The following is a 17,878-nucleotide window of genomic DNA, read 5'->3' on the forward strand; positions in this document are numbered from 1 at the left end:
TACGGGAGCGCATTCTCAACACTCAAATCGCAGGAGTTGTTTTTTTTAGAGTTTTTGGGTCGGTAGACATGCCAGATACCCAAATTAACCTGTAGAAGCACTAGCAAAGTGGAATTTTCATAATATGTCCCCTTTAAAGTTAAAATTAAAGTATCAGTTTGCCAAATCAGAAAAACATATCTACTTACAACTGCTGGGGCTAAGCCATGACGATGTATTTTATTTTGTGCTGGGGTTTAAAGATATCCATCACAGGGACTTCTTCTGCCATTTGAATAGAACAAAAGAGCTGTGAACGCAAATTTCTGCTCTAGGAACTAACGACAATTAAAAATTACATTTTAATTTAACTGTGTCCCCACTTTCTAGGCAGTGTTTCACAGACCATACCATGGAGAATTATTAAAATAACTACTTTCTACTGAAAATAGTCCCTATATTAGAGTGGAGAGAATATTTTGCTGGTAATTCTAAAGACTTTAGTATGCTTCTAACAAAAATGCTCATTAGATTATATAAGTGTATGAAACCCCCTTTCAAGTGGTGTTATCATTTATCTTTCCTAATTCTTCACACAACGTCTTTACATGTGTTTAACCCAGATGGACACCATGAATGCTGTTGATACGAGGCAGCTTGAATTGCTCAGCATGTGTACAATTAATAACTGATTGCATCCTTCCACCAAGTTTCATGGTAATCTGTCCAGTAGTTATTACAAAATCTTCTTAACTAACAAACAGACAAACATTAACCGTGGAGGCAATGAAACTGTCTAGATTTCCTGATGTATATGACTATCTGAAGGGTTTGTAGAAGACCAAGCAAACAATCCACTTGGCGTCATTGAGCTTAGAGGTTTGTCAGCACAGGTGGCTAGCAAACAAATCCACTCATAACAGCTGTCCAATATGCTAGACGCCGTAAGGAGAAGATGTGTCAATGCTTTTTCATGCCACTTATTGATGGCACAGAGTTAAAACTTAATGATGATATGACATAACGCAAAGGATTGAGGGCTGGCAGGTCCTCCCAGGCATACAAAACCAAATGCAGTTTCATTGTGTGTGTATGTAAGCACTATTTTAATGTGAAGTTCCTCTTCTGGCCCTGTGCATCAGTGTCACCTGCAGCACAGTGATAAGTCAATCATCCTGTGCTGTTATTAGACTGTAATGCCACTACAGCTGCACACTTGACATGTTCATTAGGTATGAACCGATTCATTTTACAACACAGTGCTTTTGGACTGTCCTTGCCTCAACATTCATTTCCCAACATGTTGGTGTTTGATGCATTGCCAACGCCAATTAACTTTGATAACTCAGCCCCAGTTTAATATGCTACTGATGAATTGGCTTGACAAGAGTGCAGCGATAAGCTATTTCCGAGCTTTTTGAGTAGTGATAGCTGGATTATCAGTCAGTATGAGGGAGGGACAGCAAAACTTTCCTGTATAACCCCCAAGGCTAAAAGTCATTAAAATGTTTGGTTTGTTTTGGTTGGCAGAAACTCACTCTCACAAGCACAAACACAGATTATAACAATGTCCTTGTTGGCTTTAATGATTTGCACCACTCATTTCTGTTTTGTGGATTTCAATGACCATGTTCGATTTTAAAGTACATGTTTTCAGAGTGAGGAGTTTATCTTTTTAGTGCAGCTTGAACGTGGGAACTGTTGTGTGGCTGTTTGAAAAGTGGGCATGTTGTGAATACTGTTTTGACAAAATCGTCTCTGATAAACAACCAAGTCAATAAAGGAAGTGAATTGCTGCCTCCCGCTGATGTGTTGCTTATCCTCTCTGTGTGGCAGGCGGCCAGGACCCCCACTACCCTCTCTAGTGGCTCTGATCAACTGATTGATCCCTCGATCCATCACTCCACCCCAGTTCCGACAAATGGGAACTGACATGGGAGGGATGAAGGTCTTGCTTGTGCTGATTCTGATTGGATGGGAGAAGGCGATGGGTCTCAACTGGAACCCAATGCCGCGCAAGACTGTTCGATACCAAGGTGAGTTTGCTTTGTGTTTCCAGCTGATAGCTGGTCCAGCCTCAGTGCCAACTGAAACTTTGCTGTGAAAGTGAGATTTAAAAATCGATTAGCTGGTTCTTAATATCACAGTAAAATCAAAACAATATTTTCTAAGCTCCAATCTTATCTCACTGTGCTGATTGTTTCTTTTTACCAACTAAATATGTATCAACATTTCAAATTCCAAAGTGTTCTTCTCCTGCTAAACTTTTTTACAACTAGTTAAAACACCCATTATAAAACAGTTATTGACTATTAGCATAGTTAGCTGGTTAGCTAGTATGTGCTTCGAACTTCTTTAGCCCAGTTGAACTCCATGAATGCTGTTGATAAAAGTCAGCTTGGCGTGCACAGCATATGTATAATCAATGACACTCTTCTGTAACTCTGCTATGCTAACTACCTTATAGTTACCATTCAAGTGTAGTTTTATTTGACATAACTCTTCATGTTATAGAGCCCGAGAGATTGGTCCTCAACATTTATGGAAATATTTGTGTAATTGAATAATTTGCACAGGGCTGTTTCTCAGAGCTTGGTAGAGGAGTGACTACATGCTAGCTAGCATTAGCTCTGCAAAATTGTCTCTGTGGTTTCTGTAACATGTCTCATTAGCTCGGTTGCTGAAAGACAGTCACAGAGTTCATTCAAATGGGTTATTTGTATTACTAATGATGTTACCTTTTTCCACTTTGGTCTCTCTGGCCATCTCTGCCATTGATTGTGAGCACTGTCATGACGGGTTGTTATTGATGAAGATTTTAAACTGCAGGTCAAACAAAGGGGTTGATTTACTCTGCTAAGGTTTTCATTGATTACAGCACATCCATTGGATATTATTGATTGTCTTGGGATGAACAAACCTGAAAGGATGTCCAATATATTAGTGGAGCCATTGATCTGGTCAGACATTTGATACAAAACCAATAATTATTTAAAAAAATGCATTCCATTACATCAATCGGGAAGGATTTCTCATGATTTCAGAGATGGATGATTCTGCTAAGAGGCCCACATCGACCCTCAGTAAAACAATACATCAGTCTAATCCTAGCGCTCAACTGTCTTTGCACTCTTTATCTTGGCCCTCCTCTGCAGCCAGGCCCAGCTTACTTTACTGAACAATGCCAGTTGTTGCAAGCGGAGAAACAGTCTCGCTTTAATCCCTCAAAGGGGAAGTGTTGCATTTCTCTCTCTTGGGGATTATGGAAATACCATAAAGAGAGGGAAATCCTATGGGGGAAGCTATATTTTCTCACCACCTATCCCACCTTTCATCCATTATCTATCTTTCCTTTACGTTTTTTTCAACCTCTTTCTGTTTGCCTTTTATCCCTCCCCTCGCCATTTCTCTTTGTACGCCGCGGCTCATCGTATGAACCAGAAATGCTCTTATGGCGTTTGCACAAAGAGCTCCGATTTCAGCCACTCTCGAGGAGAATGGCGTGTGGTGGTGTGTGGGGATATTTCAAAAGCTGCTTTCTCATACCGCTATCACCCTTCCCCCACTCTTCCTCATTTCCCCTTTTTCCATAGAGCCCTCTTTCGTCGTTTTTTCCCTCAATGCTACAGGCATCACTTACTTTGTGGTGGAATGTTAGGACAGAGACTGGGGGAGAAGACAATTGATAGGGAGTCATTGGTTTCTGGTGACATGCTCCAGTGTGACAATGTGAAGTGTTGGCAGAGAGCAGTCCTGATCCGTGCTGCACTTTGGCAAGCACACAGCTGTGGCACAAACATATCAGACAGGGCAAACGGGGACAACCGCACACACATGGTCTCATATGGAAGGGGAAAAAAACTTGTGCACCACCAAAAAGGATCTCATTTTCAGTAAATAAATTTGCCTGTAGAGACGAGATAATGTCCCCTCGCTTCGAGTGCAGCGTTGTGGGTTTTTTTCAGCCTCAGAAATAAAAGCCTTTTCGAAACACAGGAGAAGGGAGATCACCTCACTTGTATCGTATTGATTTGAGTGTGGCACTTGAGTGCAGAACGATTTTTGACGCAAATTGATTTGCATTTGAAACAAGTGGGATTATCTTACCTGTTGAGAGATTTCTCCACTTGGTTAAAGAGAAATGAGATTTCAGGCTCAGCACTGGGTAAAATGACTTATATGGATGGTTTCTTGCTACGGTGCTGAGGAGGAGATAGGAACCAGACGAAATGGAAAAACAAAGCTGCAGAAAGAGGGAAGGACGGATTGGAGGCAAGAAGCACAATGAAAAGAGAGAGAGGAGATAGAGAGTGGAAAAAAGCCAGAAAGAGAGAAAGGTAGAGAGACATAGGGAGACTTGGCAGAGAGAGGCAAGTCACTAACTACCTTAAAAGGACAGAAAGTAACTTCAGACAAACGACAGGGAGAAAAGAAAACACACACAGACAACCACACTCACACCAACACACACTCTGCAGGCTGTTAACCATTTGTTAGATTTTTCATGGAATCATCTCACAGACACACACTCAATACTCATACTCTCACATGGGTTTCTGTGTGTTAACTCCTGTTTGCATGCAGCGTGACTTTTCAATAAAGAGGAGACAAGACGAAAAGGAATAAAAATCTGAAGAGTAAAAGAAATTGAGGGCACAGAGGGCACGTATGTTTATACCTGTTTGTGTAGAGAGGGAGTGAGTTTGTGTGTAGCTGTGAGTCTGTCTATCTAATCCCCTTTGTTTATATACGTGTATGTGGGTGTGTGTAGTGCTTAGGCTGGCAGTCCGAGGGATTTGGCGTATAGGGGAGTGTGTGTTCGTGTGTGTGTGTGTGTGTGTGTGTTTGTGTGTGTGTGTGTGTGTGTGTGTGTGTGTCAGAGAGAGAAAGAGAGAGAGCAAGAGGCGAGAGAGAGTTGGGTGGGTGATGGTGGGGCAGAGATGGCTGAAGAGATAATATCCTCCATCCAGCAGCACATGAGGCCCACATGAGGTTGGAGAGGACAACAAACATATGCTCTCCCTCTCGCATTCTCTCCCAATTATTCACTTCTTCTTGTATTTCTTTTTAAAAGCCTCTTGTTGACATTTGAAGTTGCAAGCTGTTGTTATATTCTCCTCACCGCCGCCTCGTCACATTTATGTTGGGAAAGGAAAAAATAATCACTGTCGACTCCTAATGAGACATTTTATGTACCCGCTTTATGTAGGGCCCTCGTAGCGCTGCTAATGAGCGTTGTACATTTACATACTTTCCACTAACATGGTGCATGCATCTTGTTTTCTTTTGCACTTTTATGTGGGTTATATTTTATAGAAATATTGTACAAGTCTCTCTTTCATAGTTTGTTTACTAAAGGTCTTCTCATCCTGACCTTTTTACTTATTGTTGCCTACTAAGATTAGCATCGCGTTAATCTATCTTTAAGTACTTTGTGACTTACCGACCTCCGAACCCCTCGGTATGTACTGGAGACATACATCTTTAACTTCGGCTCACAAATGCATATTTTTCTCTTTTTTCCCTCTCTCTCTCACTCTCTCACTGCGATGGAGATATTTTCAAAAACGTTGCAGGAATGTCAGATGTGTATCATAACAAGTGAATCATAATCTGGAATATTAAGTTAGTAACTGATAAAAACACCAAAATCAAAATAATGTCTCATTCTGAATAAGGCCACTAGGTGGTTTATCTCTCTCAAGTTAAATTCTTGACTGGGTCTTATAAACTATGACGTAACTTTACCTGGTGCCTCACACTATCATTGTCACATCACTTTTTCTAGAAGAAGACAAATGGCAGCAGCCTCAGCTACCAGAGGTGAATGCAGTGGATAACAAATTACCAGTGGTAAACTGGGTAGTGTGCAGGGTTTCTCTCCTGTCGGATTCACACACACACACACACACACACACACACACACACACACACACACACACACACACACACACACACACACACACAACCACACATTCATGCCTTAGCCCAGCCCAATGACAGAGACCAGTAAGCCAAAACTATGACAAAACGCAGCAGCTGTGGTTTAAACAAAGACTGAAAGAATGGAGCAAGAGAAAAAAAGGTGAAGAGAGAAGAAGAAATAGAACTTTTTAGAAACTTGATACTTTGTTTGAAAATCTTGCCAGCTTTTATGAGCCCTGCGTCTTTAAGGAAAAGCCAAAGCAAATGTATGCCTCTTGATTTAGAAGAAGAAAGATAGAACGAGAGATGGCGGGAAAATAAAATAGAGTAAAGGGAGAGTAGCAAAGGGCTGGGCCTCTGACCTCCAGAAACCTCTCTCCCTCCCTCTCTGTCTCTCTCTCTCTCTCTCTCTCTCTCTCTCTCTCTCTCTCTCTCTCTCTCTCTCTCTCTCCTCTCTCATTCTGACTCAATCTAAACCTTTCTCTCTTTTTCGTCCTTCTTTCTGTAGCTCTGCCGTATCTCCTCAAACCCTCCAATTACAGTAATGAGTGGTTGAGATCGAGGCAGCGCAAGAGGCAGAGAGAGGCTGTGCGTGACTGGGAGGATAGATGCGCGGGGGGGAGGAGGGATGGAAGATGGCGATTCATGACCAACTGTTTATCTGCATTGAATGTCACTCATCCCCTGACCCCGCGCTGATTGGTCAGTGAAGATTAACAACTGGGACCAGATGTAGGGACCTGGAGTGCTCTCCATCTCCGTACTGACTTTGTGGCGGCTAGTGGGCATGTGGATTCAAAAGAAGTCACAATGTGAAAGGTTGTATTTATCCTGAACACCTTCGTGTGGCAGCAGCACCGTGGCTGAAACGATGTTAACTGCCTCCAACGTTGTATTAAAAAATCACTGCCATTTATCATCCTTATCCTTAAATCAATAGGCACTTGGGGTTTGGTATAGTTCACGTGATAAATTCACAGAGTCGCTTCCAGATATTTCACAACACGAAAGGTAAGACATCAACATAGTATCACAAGTAATGGATTCACATTCTCTGCTATTCGGACATTTTACATGATGAAACCTGATAACGCCACAGATGTTTCAGGTTTCCAGGTAAAATATGAATTTCATGTGTTTTCTCCTGGTAATGATGCATCATGATTTCATATCCTGTTGCTCAGGAGGTAATGGAGGTTGTCCACTATGCACAGGATCGGTGGTTCAATCCCCCGGCTCGTCCAGTCCTCAATGCCCAGTGTTCTTGGGCAAGGTTCCGAAACCCCAAACTGCCCCCGACAGCTGTACCAACAGAGTGCAAATGTTGTGTGAATACAAATCACTGTATATAAAAGAACTGTATTTAATGTGTGTGAAGGAGCGACTACGTATTGTGGAGTGGTTGATGAGATGCTATACAGTTAATTAAGTGCATCAATTATACAGTAGATTGACAGGGAAAGTAATTATTTGAATCATCTATATGAAGGGGAAATCCTTTCCTGTGTTGCAGATGTGAGGATTTGCTGATTTTCTCCATTTTACACTGAACTTCAAATCACTCCCATTTTAAATAAGATTTAATGAACAGTACTCAGGCCGCTTTTGAACAATAAATGATTGACAGATTCATCAGATATGAAAATAACAGTATTTCTCACTACAGTGGTTTGTAGTATCACATTATCATTATTATTCCAGTCGTCAGTCTGGTGTTTTGTCCTCTAAATGGCTTTTCAAAAAATTTAACTTTTCGTGACTCCACCACATATTATTAGAATAATTTCTAAAATGAAACTACAGCAGTGCTACCCATCACCATTGAGCTCTGCAGGCTCCTGTCTCTCTCTCTCTCTCTCTCTCTCTGTCTTTGTGTGTCATCAACACCACAGCAGAGTAGAAAGGGGCCTAACTCTTCGCAGCTGGTGCCCATCACAGCACCAGTCATACATGCCCGACCATGACGCTGGAATGGAAAAGCCTCACTTGTGGCATCAACCAGCACTTGATTTTGTTCTGCTTCATGTGGATTGCAAGGGTGCCCCCCCCACGCCGCTTTCCTTGCCCCTTCCCTCCCGCTTTCATCTCCTCCCTCGTCACCCCCTCCCTGAAAACCACCAGCCCCCCCATTGGTTCACTCGTTCACTTGTTGTGTTAATCCACTCTTAACACTTCCTCTCCTCCCACTCTTCCCATCCCTTCATCGAAGACTCATCCAATTCTGCTGAATTCAAATCGCTTCATTGCCATGACTGTTTGTCAGACACAACAATGATGAACCTGTATAGGAAATACAAAGAGCACAAAATCAACAAACAAGGGCTTACACATTTGAGCCATGCAAAGACAAACAATTATTCTGCTAAAAACCTTTAATTATGTATTCATCAACAGCTTTTATTCTTTAGAGCATATTCTTTCAGACATGAATGAGTTAATCACATGGCTTTTGGTGTCACAGTCTGAATAATCCTATGAAAATCATTCATTCCTAATTTATAACAGCATAAAAATATGTTAACCCAAATTTTGCACACAATTGGAAAAGGTACTTTTGCAGATGCAGCTGTGTAGTCATGTATATCTTTCTCCTTCTTGTCTCCCTCTATCTTCATGCTCTCATTCTGTCGAACACCTGACTCTCTTTTGAACTTGTCGTCTGCTCGGCAGACAAAGATTGTGCATCCACATGGGAGTGTGTGTGTGTCTTTGTGCGCTCCTTGTTGTTTCTCTCCCTCCTCAAAGAGGGTACCTGTTCAGATGAAGGTCTGGCGGAGCTCTTCGTGCACACTCGGGTATATCTGCATCTTTGTGTGCACAACGCAATGCACAACGTCTCTCCCTGTTCCGTGTCTCTGTCTGTCCCTCTGTCTGACTCTGCCTCTCATTCAGTGTTTGTCGCTGCTTCAAAGCTCTCCCTAAAATAGGCCCTTAATCATAGTTTGGTGTGTAAGTGGCTCAGCGGTTAGGAGCTATAAGCAGAGGCCGGGTGTATTTATAGCAGGCAGGGAAGGGAAGGCTGGAGCACCACTGGAAGGACGATGGGGTCAGATCACAGAGGCATGGCCCAATTTGAGACCTTTTCAGCCGGCCATGAAACAACTGGAACTGCCCCTTGTCCCTCTGTCCACCTCTCGCTTCTCCTCCAAGCCACAGTGGAGCTCTGCTTGGTCCGGCTTGGTTTGGCTCCATTTGCTGGTTTGGATGATGAAGCTGCAACAGGACCTTTAGTCTTTCTACAAAGACGCGTGTGCACATCGAGAACATATAAGCCGCTTTCAGTCACTCCTCCTGGGCTCTCACAACGGCTCCTTTGGGGTTTCTGTGGACTTTTTGCCGGCTGGAGAAGTCTGCAGATAGTCCAGAGACTCTCACTCGTACATTTACATTCACACATTCAGCCCCTCTGAGAATCTCCAGAGGCGACATAGAGGATGCCTATTGTGAAAGCTATGGTCCTACATGTTGTCATAACCTACTATCAGCTACAAGTTTTAGCAAAAACAGTTAAAGCAGTAAATCACCAGACTTGTTTTGTTTTCGTGTTTTAGCCAATTAACCACATTTGTACATAGTTCTCATTATCTCTGACAGTGAGAGAATCACAGCTTGATTTCCTTTCACTGAACCTTTAGTTTTAGTTCATCAACTTGCACTGCCTTAAGACTTTCTCAAGACAGCTCATCCATCAAAGTGAAAAAACGTTTGTCCCTGTTGCTTAATTCTAAGAAGATATAACATTCACTGCATTCGGATTGGCTCCTGAAGTGCCTGCTTTTATTGCAGCACTGAAAATAATTCACATTACTCTTTTCGTAAAAACAAGGTTTTCCTTCTACATGGCATCATCCTCATCCAACAGGAACGGTGTGAAAATTCTCCCCAGTGAGTTGAAGTTTACATCCGGAACTCAGACATATCGTCTGCCAAACATCAAACACAAAACACATATAATAAGTTAAACAAATGTGAGTCTTAGATGTTACAGTCTCCGGCAATGCACCCAAAGAACCTAAATGTTCTAAACTCAACTGATCAGAGTACACAGCAGTTATCAAGGCTGAACAAATTACATTACAACATCATGTACTGCAGTTTAGCACAGGTTTTTTTTATGTACCTTTACTTTACCAAAGTACTTTCATTTCATGGTTATTTATACCTCAATAATTACAATGCATTCCAGAAGGAAACCTTTTACTTTGCACCACACGGTATTTATTCAGCAACTTTAGCTAATAGTTACTCTGAAGATTAACGTGATAAGTGTATGGAAATCCAAGGCTTTGCTGTAGAATTAACTGTTCAACACTATAGAGTTAATATTGACTACACCTCTGCTGTGTCAGCACTCCATAATGGTTTAGGCTGCTCACATTATCGCTGCAGGGGAAGAAACTCTGGATTTGTTGCATTTCTCTAACCAGTCGTCTCGAATTGCACGAAGCCCAGGATGCTGCGACAGTGCTCCTGAAAAATGATGTCGGAGGGGAACTTGTTCTGGTGTAACATTTGCAATCGGGTAGGAGATAGCTGTCATTTAAAAGGCTCTTTCCATGCCAGGAAGGTGCCACAAATAAAAACGATCCAAATATTCGTGAAATCTCGCCACCAATCAGTGTGTTAGTTGCACATTATATCAACAATAATTTATCAGTAATATCATTCAGAATAATCTATCACTTACTGGGGCCATTTTCTAATTAATATGTATCTTATTGTTAAACCTTAAATTTAAAAAGACATCGTTACAATTTGAAATATCTGTTAAAGTGATTTGCAGTTAAGTTAATGTTCCAGCCCCTTTTCCATTGTGACCTTTTTAAATGAAGCAGTGTCACATTTTGAGCTTAAAAAATAAAAGGACAGGGAAATAAATATTCGATTTTTTTGCGACAGGTTTATTTATTTATTATTCCTTAACTCATTTGGTGACCTTTTTAAATGTAAAATATAATCTACACATATTATATAAAATGTAAAAAAGTGCTTATATGCCTCATTAAAAGGCCAAGTATCGAATATTGATAGTGTCTGGATAAGCTAAAATGATACACTAAGATTGCATGATTTATATCAAACTCAGACCTGTACAGATGATAACTGCATGTTGTCTTCATGTTTCTTATAAATCCCCAATATCTCTTCATTTAATCCTGTTTCCATTCAAGTGCACACCCAAATGGCTGCCACACTATTTTTGTCTCTTTCTAGTACCCTTCTTTTTAGAGCCTCACCAGCATCAGAAGAAAAACATAAGCACACCAACACACACACACACACACAGAGGGAGAGAGCAGTCCCATGGGGCCATCTTTTATCTTAAAATGTATTTTATTTTTATTTGTTTATAAACATAGAACATGTTGAAGAGAATATTTAGTCACAAAAATAGGTAATTATGAAAACTGACTTTGTTTCTGTTCTGAGACGAGAGATGGCTCAGGTGATGAAACCACATGTGCACTTCTCACAAGTATGTGGACGCAGAGCCCCCTGTGTGCACTGTGAACCAAGCGGGACCTGAACCGCAATATTATTCAAAATATTTTTGTGTGAGCCTGGTCCGGAGTGTCCGGTCCTGATGCATCCCGTCAGGCTCAGGTCGAGTCTCCACAGATGATCCGCTGAGGGTTCACCTGCAGTGCTGTGTTTCCAATGATGTGCAGCTCCAGCTCAGATAACTCTATAAACCTTCTTTTTCTTTTCCCTTCTCTCTCTTGCTTCTGTTTGACAATATTTATTTGGACTTCAAACCAGATCAAACAATTTTTTTACTTCAATAATGCGACTTTCTCCTGATACAGCTTTCACTGAATATGTAACTGCACTGCATCTTATATCCACTGCTGACACTACAAAATATAACTTTTTTACGGTTGAGTCTGGTGCACCGCTGCCCTTAGCTATTCGTTCAATCATTCCTGGCTTGTTACGTGTTCTGTTCAGTCTGTGTCATTGTGTGTGCACACGGTCTGCAGTCTCATGCCCTTCTATGGGCATTGGCGTGGCGTTTACCTGTGCTAATTGGGAAAAACTGGCACACGCTTTCAACTTACAAACACATGCCATTCATCAATATCATAACACAGATGCAAACAATTCTGTAGTTTAAGAACGCGTCATGAATCTGAGGTAGAGCTTTCTAAGAAAAGTTCTTATCAAAGTAAGTCAGCCCACCCCTGCACACACATACACTCAGCATGTAAAGTTCTAAAATAATACTGGTCCGAAGGTTGAAGCCGTTTTAGAAGTCTGACAGACATTGATGGCAAGGCTGATTCTTTCCAGCTAACAGCACACTGGCAGGATTCTGTGTGCTGCATCTCAATAGATGCATTCAGAACAAGGTTACTTCTGCGATGTGCTTCCTTTGTAATTTGGCTTGGTGCATCTTAATAAGTCCATGCTGTTCTTTTCTTTTTCTGCTCAAGGAGGATGGCTCTTTATTTGCTAGTTAATTATGCTTAAATTCAATTCCATCCAGCTGTAAAAACATCTTCAAAATTCAGGTTTTTCCAAAGCCTACAGACACTGTTGATTCAAATTTAAACTCTGTCTTTTAAAAATAAACCCACTTGTTCGCCTGCACAAAAAACTCTGATGAACGACATGTGTGGACGGCCTTGTTTCTGTCACAGAGAAAAATACACCCAAGCAGGTTACAATCTCACACTTGCACACTCGCGAACTCGCACACACACACACACTCACACGACATGTAGCCTCGGGGCTGCCACAGTGTGGTGGCAGATGGTAAGTGCGTCCGCCCGTATTGCTTCTTAATGACAGAACTTAATGCTAAACTTTCCCTGTGTCAATGCAGAGATGTTGAGTCACTGAGCAGGTACCCTGAGAACTATTCTGTGTGCAATGGGTCTTTTAGCTTATAAATAGATTGTATATATTCAGATTTGTTCGTAGCCAAGTTTGAGATTTTGTGCTTGTGTTTTTGTACATGCATATGTGTGTGTCTGTGTGTCTGTGGAGTATTTTTCTGCCTACCTATGTTGAACATGGCAGATGTGCTCCTTTCTCCCCTGAGGATGCCGCTTCTCTCTCTCTCTCTCCCTCTCTCTCTCTCTCTCTCTCTCTCTCTCTCTCTCTCTCTCTCTCTCTCCCTCCCTCTCTCTCTCTCTCTCTCTCTCTCTCTCTCTCTCTCTCTCTCTCTCTCTCTCTCTCTCTCTCTCTCTCTCTCTCTCTTTTCACTCACTCTCATCATACCCTCCAATGTTTATACACCGCTGCTCTTCAGATAATAAGCTGACTTCAGTACTTATCCCCCTTCCTTCCTTTGGTTGCTAATTCCCTGCCCTCTTCTATCTCTCCTTCTCTTTCCACCCATCTCAAACAAGCTGTCTTCTCTCTGGTTTTTTAACCTTCAGTTGTCCAGATTTTCTCAGTGAGGTGGTTTTGGGAATCTTTTCAGGGTTTTATTGCCCCTGGAAGTTTGAAATGTTTGTTTCAGGATTGTTTCACCTGAAAATATGACCTTTTAAATGATATAAGTCCTTAACATTACTAAAAAAGAACTCAAATTACCCAGGGGCCACTGACCACATTGGTTTTCCAAAAAATAAACACATTCGTCCCCGTTGTTTGTTCATATCTGATAACTTTGGGTGTTATAAGCTCACTAATTCTTCATTTGAAATCAAAGACAGTTGTTATGGTTTGATTCTGCAGCTTGTCCAGAAAATTAGGTGGTTGTTTTCTGAAATAAAAGACTGAGGGTAAATAAAAAAAATTGTGTACATAATTAACACAACACTGATTATTTCGGGCCTCGTGAAATTGTCTTAAAAGGCAGATCCGTTCTCGTCGTTGGGCTGCAAATTGATAATGTCAAAGATTCTTGTTCGTCTATATTTTGCTGGCACGGTTGGTCTGACATTTTCAGGACAGAAAGAAACTGTGTTCAAACCTTTCATTTTTCTGAGCACTTTTAACACTGATGTTGACCTTTATTTTTTATTTTGGCAAAATGGTCAATGATTCAGCTGAAAGCAACTCTGATTTTGAAGGAGGCATTTGAGGAGATCACCTTGCATGCAAAGTAACAGATAGAGATGCCTTTAAATGAAATGGCTTTGCATTATCATTAACATTTTTATGATTAAACAGTTACACCATCAGACTCACACAACCCAGCACAGCTCCTTCATCTTGTACGAGCTCCTCCACGTATATGTCTTATTTAGTCCCAACTAGGCCACAACGTCACATGAGCGTTTAGTCACACCATAAATCACACTAGTTCCTGACGTTCCCTCCATGGATTTCAGCTTCTATTTTCAGTCAGGAAGAAACAGTGAATGAAGTGGAAAATATTCATGCTGTCGGAAACCCCAAAACCAGAAATATTCTTATTCGGTTTATGAGATCACATTTCCTGCAGTGCGGGCTGTCGTCGGCTCGGGTTTTGCACACATTCTATCGGCCTAGATAGAGTGAGAGAGAGAGAGAGGGAGAACAAGGTGACATTACAACTAACACGAGTGTTGATAATGAAAACTAAACATCATCCTTTCTCTTTCCTCCTATCTCTGTCTTGCTTTCTTTTCTACTCTGCGCCAGTAGTATGTCTATATGCTAGTCAGGGGATTTGCAGTGTGTGTGTGATTGTGTGTGTGCGTGTGTCTGAGTGAGGGAGAAAACAGCAAACCAGCAGGTGCATCTTTTCAAAATGTTAATGGAAAAAAAAGCTGCATGGTTTTCCAACAAATGCAGATGGGACCGTGGAGAGAACATTTTGTGATTTTCTCATAATCTTTTCGAGATTGTTTGTGTCGGCCTCGGAGCTGCAATAGTGAGAAATGACCAAAAATAAAATCCTGGCATAAATCACGTCACTTTGGCTCGGCGATGTCAAAGGATCAATAAGTGGGTTTAAAGGGGGCTAATATTCCGTTAAGACCCTGAATGATGGCCTAATCAGAGTAATAGGCCTCATTTGGGCCTTGTATTAATATGCGATCTGCATCTGGACGTGCACCCCAGATAATGAACAATCTAATCACAGCCACAGATTTATACCCATTATTACTGTGCTTTATATAAGCATTCTTATGCTCGTCATTCTGCACACGTTGTCACTTGGATCACATTTTCCATTTGCAATAATGCTCCCAGATCCAACCCTAAATCCCTGCATTGTTGTGTAAAGGTGTTCTTTATAGCCTGGATTAAGCTGCTACGGTTCGATAGAAGGTTTTATTTAATGCTGCAAGACTGAGTTTATGTCTTCGAACAATCTTCAGCTCTAAAACACTGTGGTGACTCGAGGCAAAACATACGATTATTGATTGATTTGGCCATTGATTTTGCTTAAGGGAATTTACTTGAACAAGTGTATGATTACAAACATCTCCGCATCCTGCTCAAACCCAAATTCACTTTTAAAACTCACATTAAAGAACAGGCGAGCACCTTTTGAGGATTTGTCGGTAACGTGTATAAAAAACTGGAATTCTACAGATTACACAGCCTCTCTGCAATTCCCAGAATATGGTGATATTATCTGTATTCATTAATATACTGCTCTGATAAGCTCTAGATGCTTTTGGATTCATTGCTGGTGGCTGTAATGCTCACACCACCGCACCCCTCATCAAAACAAGGGCTGGTCTCAGAGAGCATCATTGCTTCTTGTTTATTTGCAGCTTATCTCGCTTCTGACATGCAGATCTGAAACTTATCAGACTTGTCCCTGAAGACACGCCTCTGCTCCAGGTTCTTAAAGTAAATACAGAGCTTAGGAAGCTTTCAGTGCAGCGTTCCATCCTGCAGTAATGATTTACAACAGATCTCTGACACAGATATTGTGGGAACTTTCAACAACTCATTAGGATCTGATGAGTTATAACTGCTCACATTTCTGTTGTGATTTTGTTACTCCTGTTTCTCAGCGTATTTTATTGAGGTCAAGTTGAATCTTGTAGACATTGAAGTGCACTGAGAGGGCAGATATCTAGCTGTCTATTCAACTGGAAATCACTAAGATCCTTCTTGCAATCAAAAAACATTCATGTTTAAAAAATTGCCACACAGGGGCAGTGCAACAACCTATGTGGCAATCTGTTACCATAAAGCAAATACGACAGCAAAACTCTAGTGAAATACAGACATTAATAAAACATAACTATTTTGTGTCATGTTTCTGTCCACCTGGCTAAAGTATTGTAATATTGGCTTCCTCCTTTTAGCTCAATGTTTATTCCTTCATGCTTGCGTCTGCTCCTGCCTTATATTTTGGGTTGTTTATCCATCTGTCAGTCTGTATGTTAGTTCATACGTTTGTCTGTTTTTTCGACAAATCTGGCACAAACATCGCGTGATATGAAATGTCCTGGAAGATAAAATGACAGCAAAGTCTGAGTTCAACTTCACTGTGACATCATAAGGCTCTGGTCACCTTTCTGGCCACTATTCAATGGATGGCGAGTTTGTGGGTTGGATGAGACATCAATTCTAGTTTAACCCAGAAACTCTTTAAGGCTCCTGGGTCTTTACCTGCTAAATGCTATATTCACCAGCAAGCTGCTAACCTTGTCCCCCATCCTTACATGGGCAGCTATTGCACAAATGGTTTAGCAGCTGCTTGATGATGTTGAATCGATACACTAAAGTTGTGGACGTAAAACCCAAACATTGGGCGGGACACTCAAGTGGGTGTCAGTTCATTTATAATTTGTACTTTTGCTTTAAGGATTACAGAAAGGACCAGGAACCAGGTGATGTTTTCCCACAAGGGATTGGCGAGTGAATGCAATCCCCTGTGGTTGAAGATGAAGTGATGATTAGCTGGCCATAGGGTTCAAATGTTCAAGGGCTCCCAGAGGTTGTGACTGTGTAAGGTAGCTTCTGATCGTTCTGTGATTCACTACACTGTGCTTAATGAAGGGAAGAAATGTGGGAGAGATGAATGACATGGAGCTATGGGCGGTGAGCGAGGCTCAGTGGTGTGAATAAGCAGTGACATCGACAAAATTGCGAAGTGTGAAATGTTCTTCTCAGGTCTGTCGTTTGTCAGCAGACCAGCTGAGCGAAGGAGAGATTAGATATTTTGCACGTCACTCGTTATCAGTAACCTAATGCTGTATCTGTATGTTTTTTTTATCAGATGTGCTGGACAGCATGGCCAGGTTCAGCACCCAGGGAGTGTTCAACTACAGCATGCTGACTCTCTCCGACCATGAGAGGGTCCTGTATGTCGGAGCACGGGAGGCATTGTTCGCCCTGGACCCCAACGACATTAGCAGGCAACTACGGCCACAGGTAACACAAACAAACACACACACACACACACACACACACACACACACTTTAAAGGATTTATTCTTGACCAGTGTGGAGGATTAAAATTTACAAGAATTCAATATGGACAAGGGAGGAAAAACAATTATATCCTGCGACACTCCCTTACTGCCGCTGCAAACACCCACACACTTTGACAGGCTTTTATAGAAATGCAAGAATCAGCTCACATGAGAATGACTATCACAGAGCTTCATTCCGGGAGCGAATCAGGCTGACCTTCCTTCATTCTTTCTTTTGTTGGCTCAGTTGAGGACTCAAGGACATTTGAGAACTCACAACAAAATCTGGCAGATAATCAAAGAAATGTAGCACTATCATAATAAAGTCGAATGATTCCTGCTAGTTGTTGAAACTTTTATTGGCTCAAACAGTACAAACCGGGTAAGTACCTTAAAATCTTTCAAATGTAATTACGTTTTATGAAGGGTCAAAAATATGATAAAATTAATTAATTTCTCCTTCTAGCTATGAGCTTTATTTCCTACAATATATCAACATTTCCAAAGCAGAAAACAGACCTAGGAGTATGGTTTTATATGTGCTTAGTAAATCGTTTTTAAAGGGATGAACCAAACTGTTAAAGAATATTTCAGCCTACAGAAACAAAGCTTGTCCCAAAACTAACTTAAGTTAGTAGAAGGTCATCGAAATAAAG

The 17,878-nt window shown here is 41.3% G+C and overlaps 1 protein-coding gene across 1 annotated transcript in view; it reads left to right on the plus strand.

The window, feature by feature from the left end:
- The window catches only part of sema4c (sema domain, immunoglobulin domain (Ig), transmembrane domain (TM) and short cytoplasmic domain, (semaphorin) 4C), a 95,157-nt gene that overhangs the window by 49,423 nt on the left and 27,856 nt on the right, over positions 1-17,878 (plus strand). Inside the window, exons 3-4 of the mRNA XM_062384671.1 lie at positions 1,816-2,015; positions 17,027-17,181. Of these exons, the coding sequence (XP_062240655.1) occupies positions 1,901-2,015; positions 17,027-17,181 (270 nt within the window). The 5' untranslated portion in view covers positions 1,816-1,900. The remainder of the gene's footprint in view (positions 1-1,815; positions 2,016-17,026; positions 17,182-17,878) is intronic.

This window comes from Platichthys flesus, chromosome 3 (assembly GCF_949316205.1).
Source record: "Platichthys flesus chromosome 3, fPlaFle2.1, whole genome shotgun sequence".
Taxonomy (NCBI): Eukaryota; Metazoa; Chordata; class Actinopteri; order Pleuronectiformes; family Pleuronectidae; genus Platichthys; species Platichthys flesus.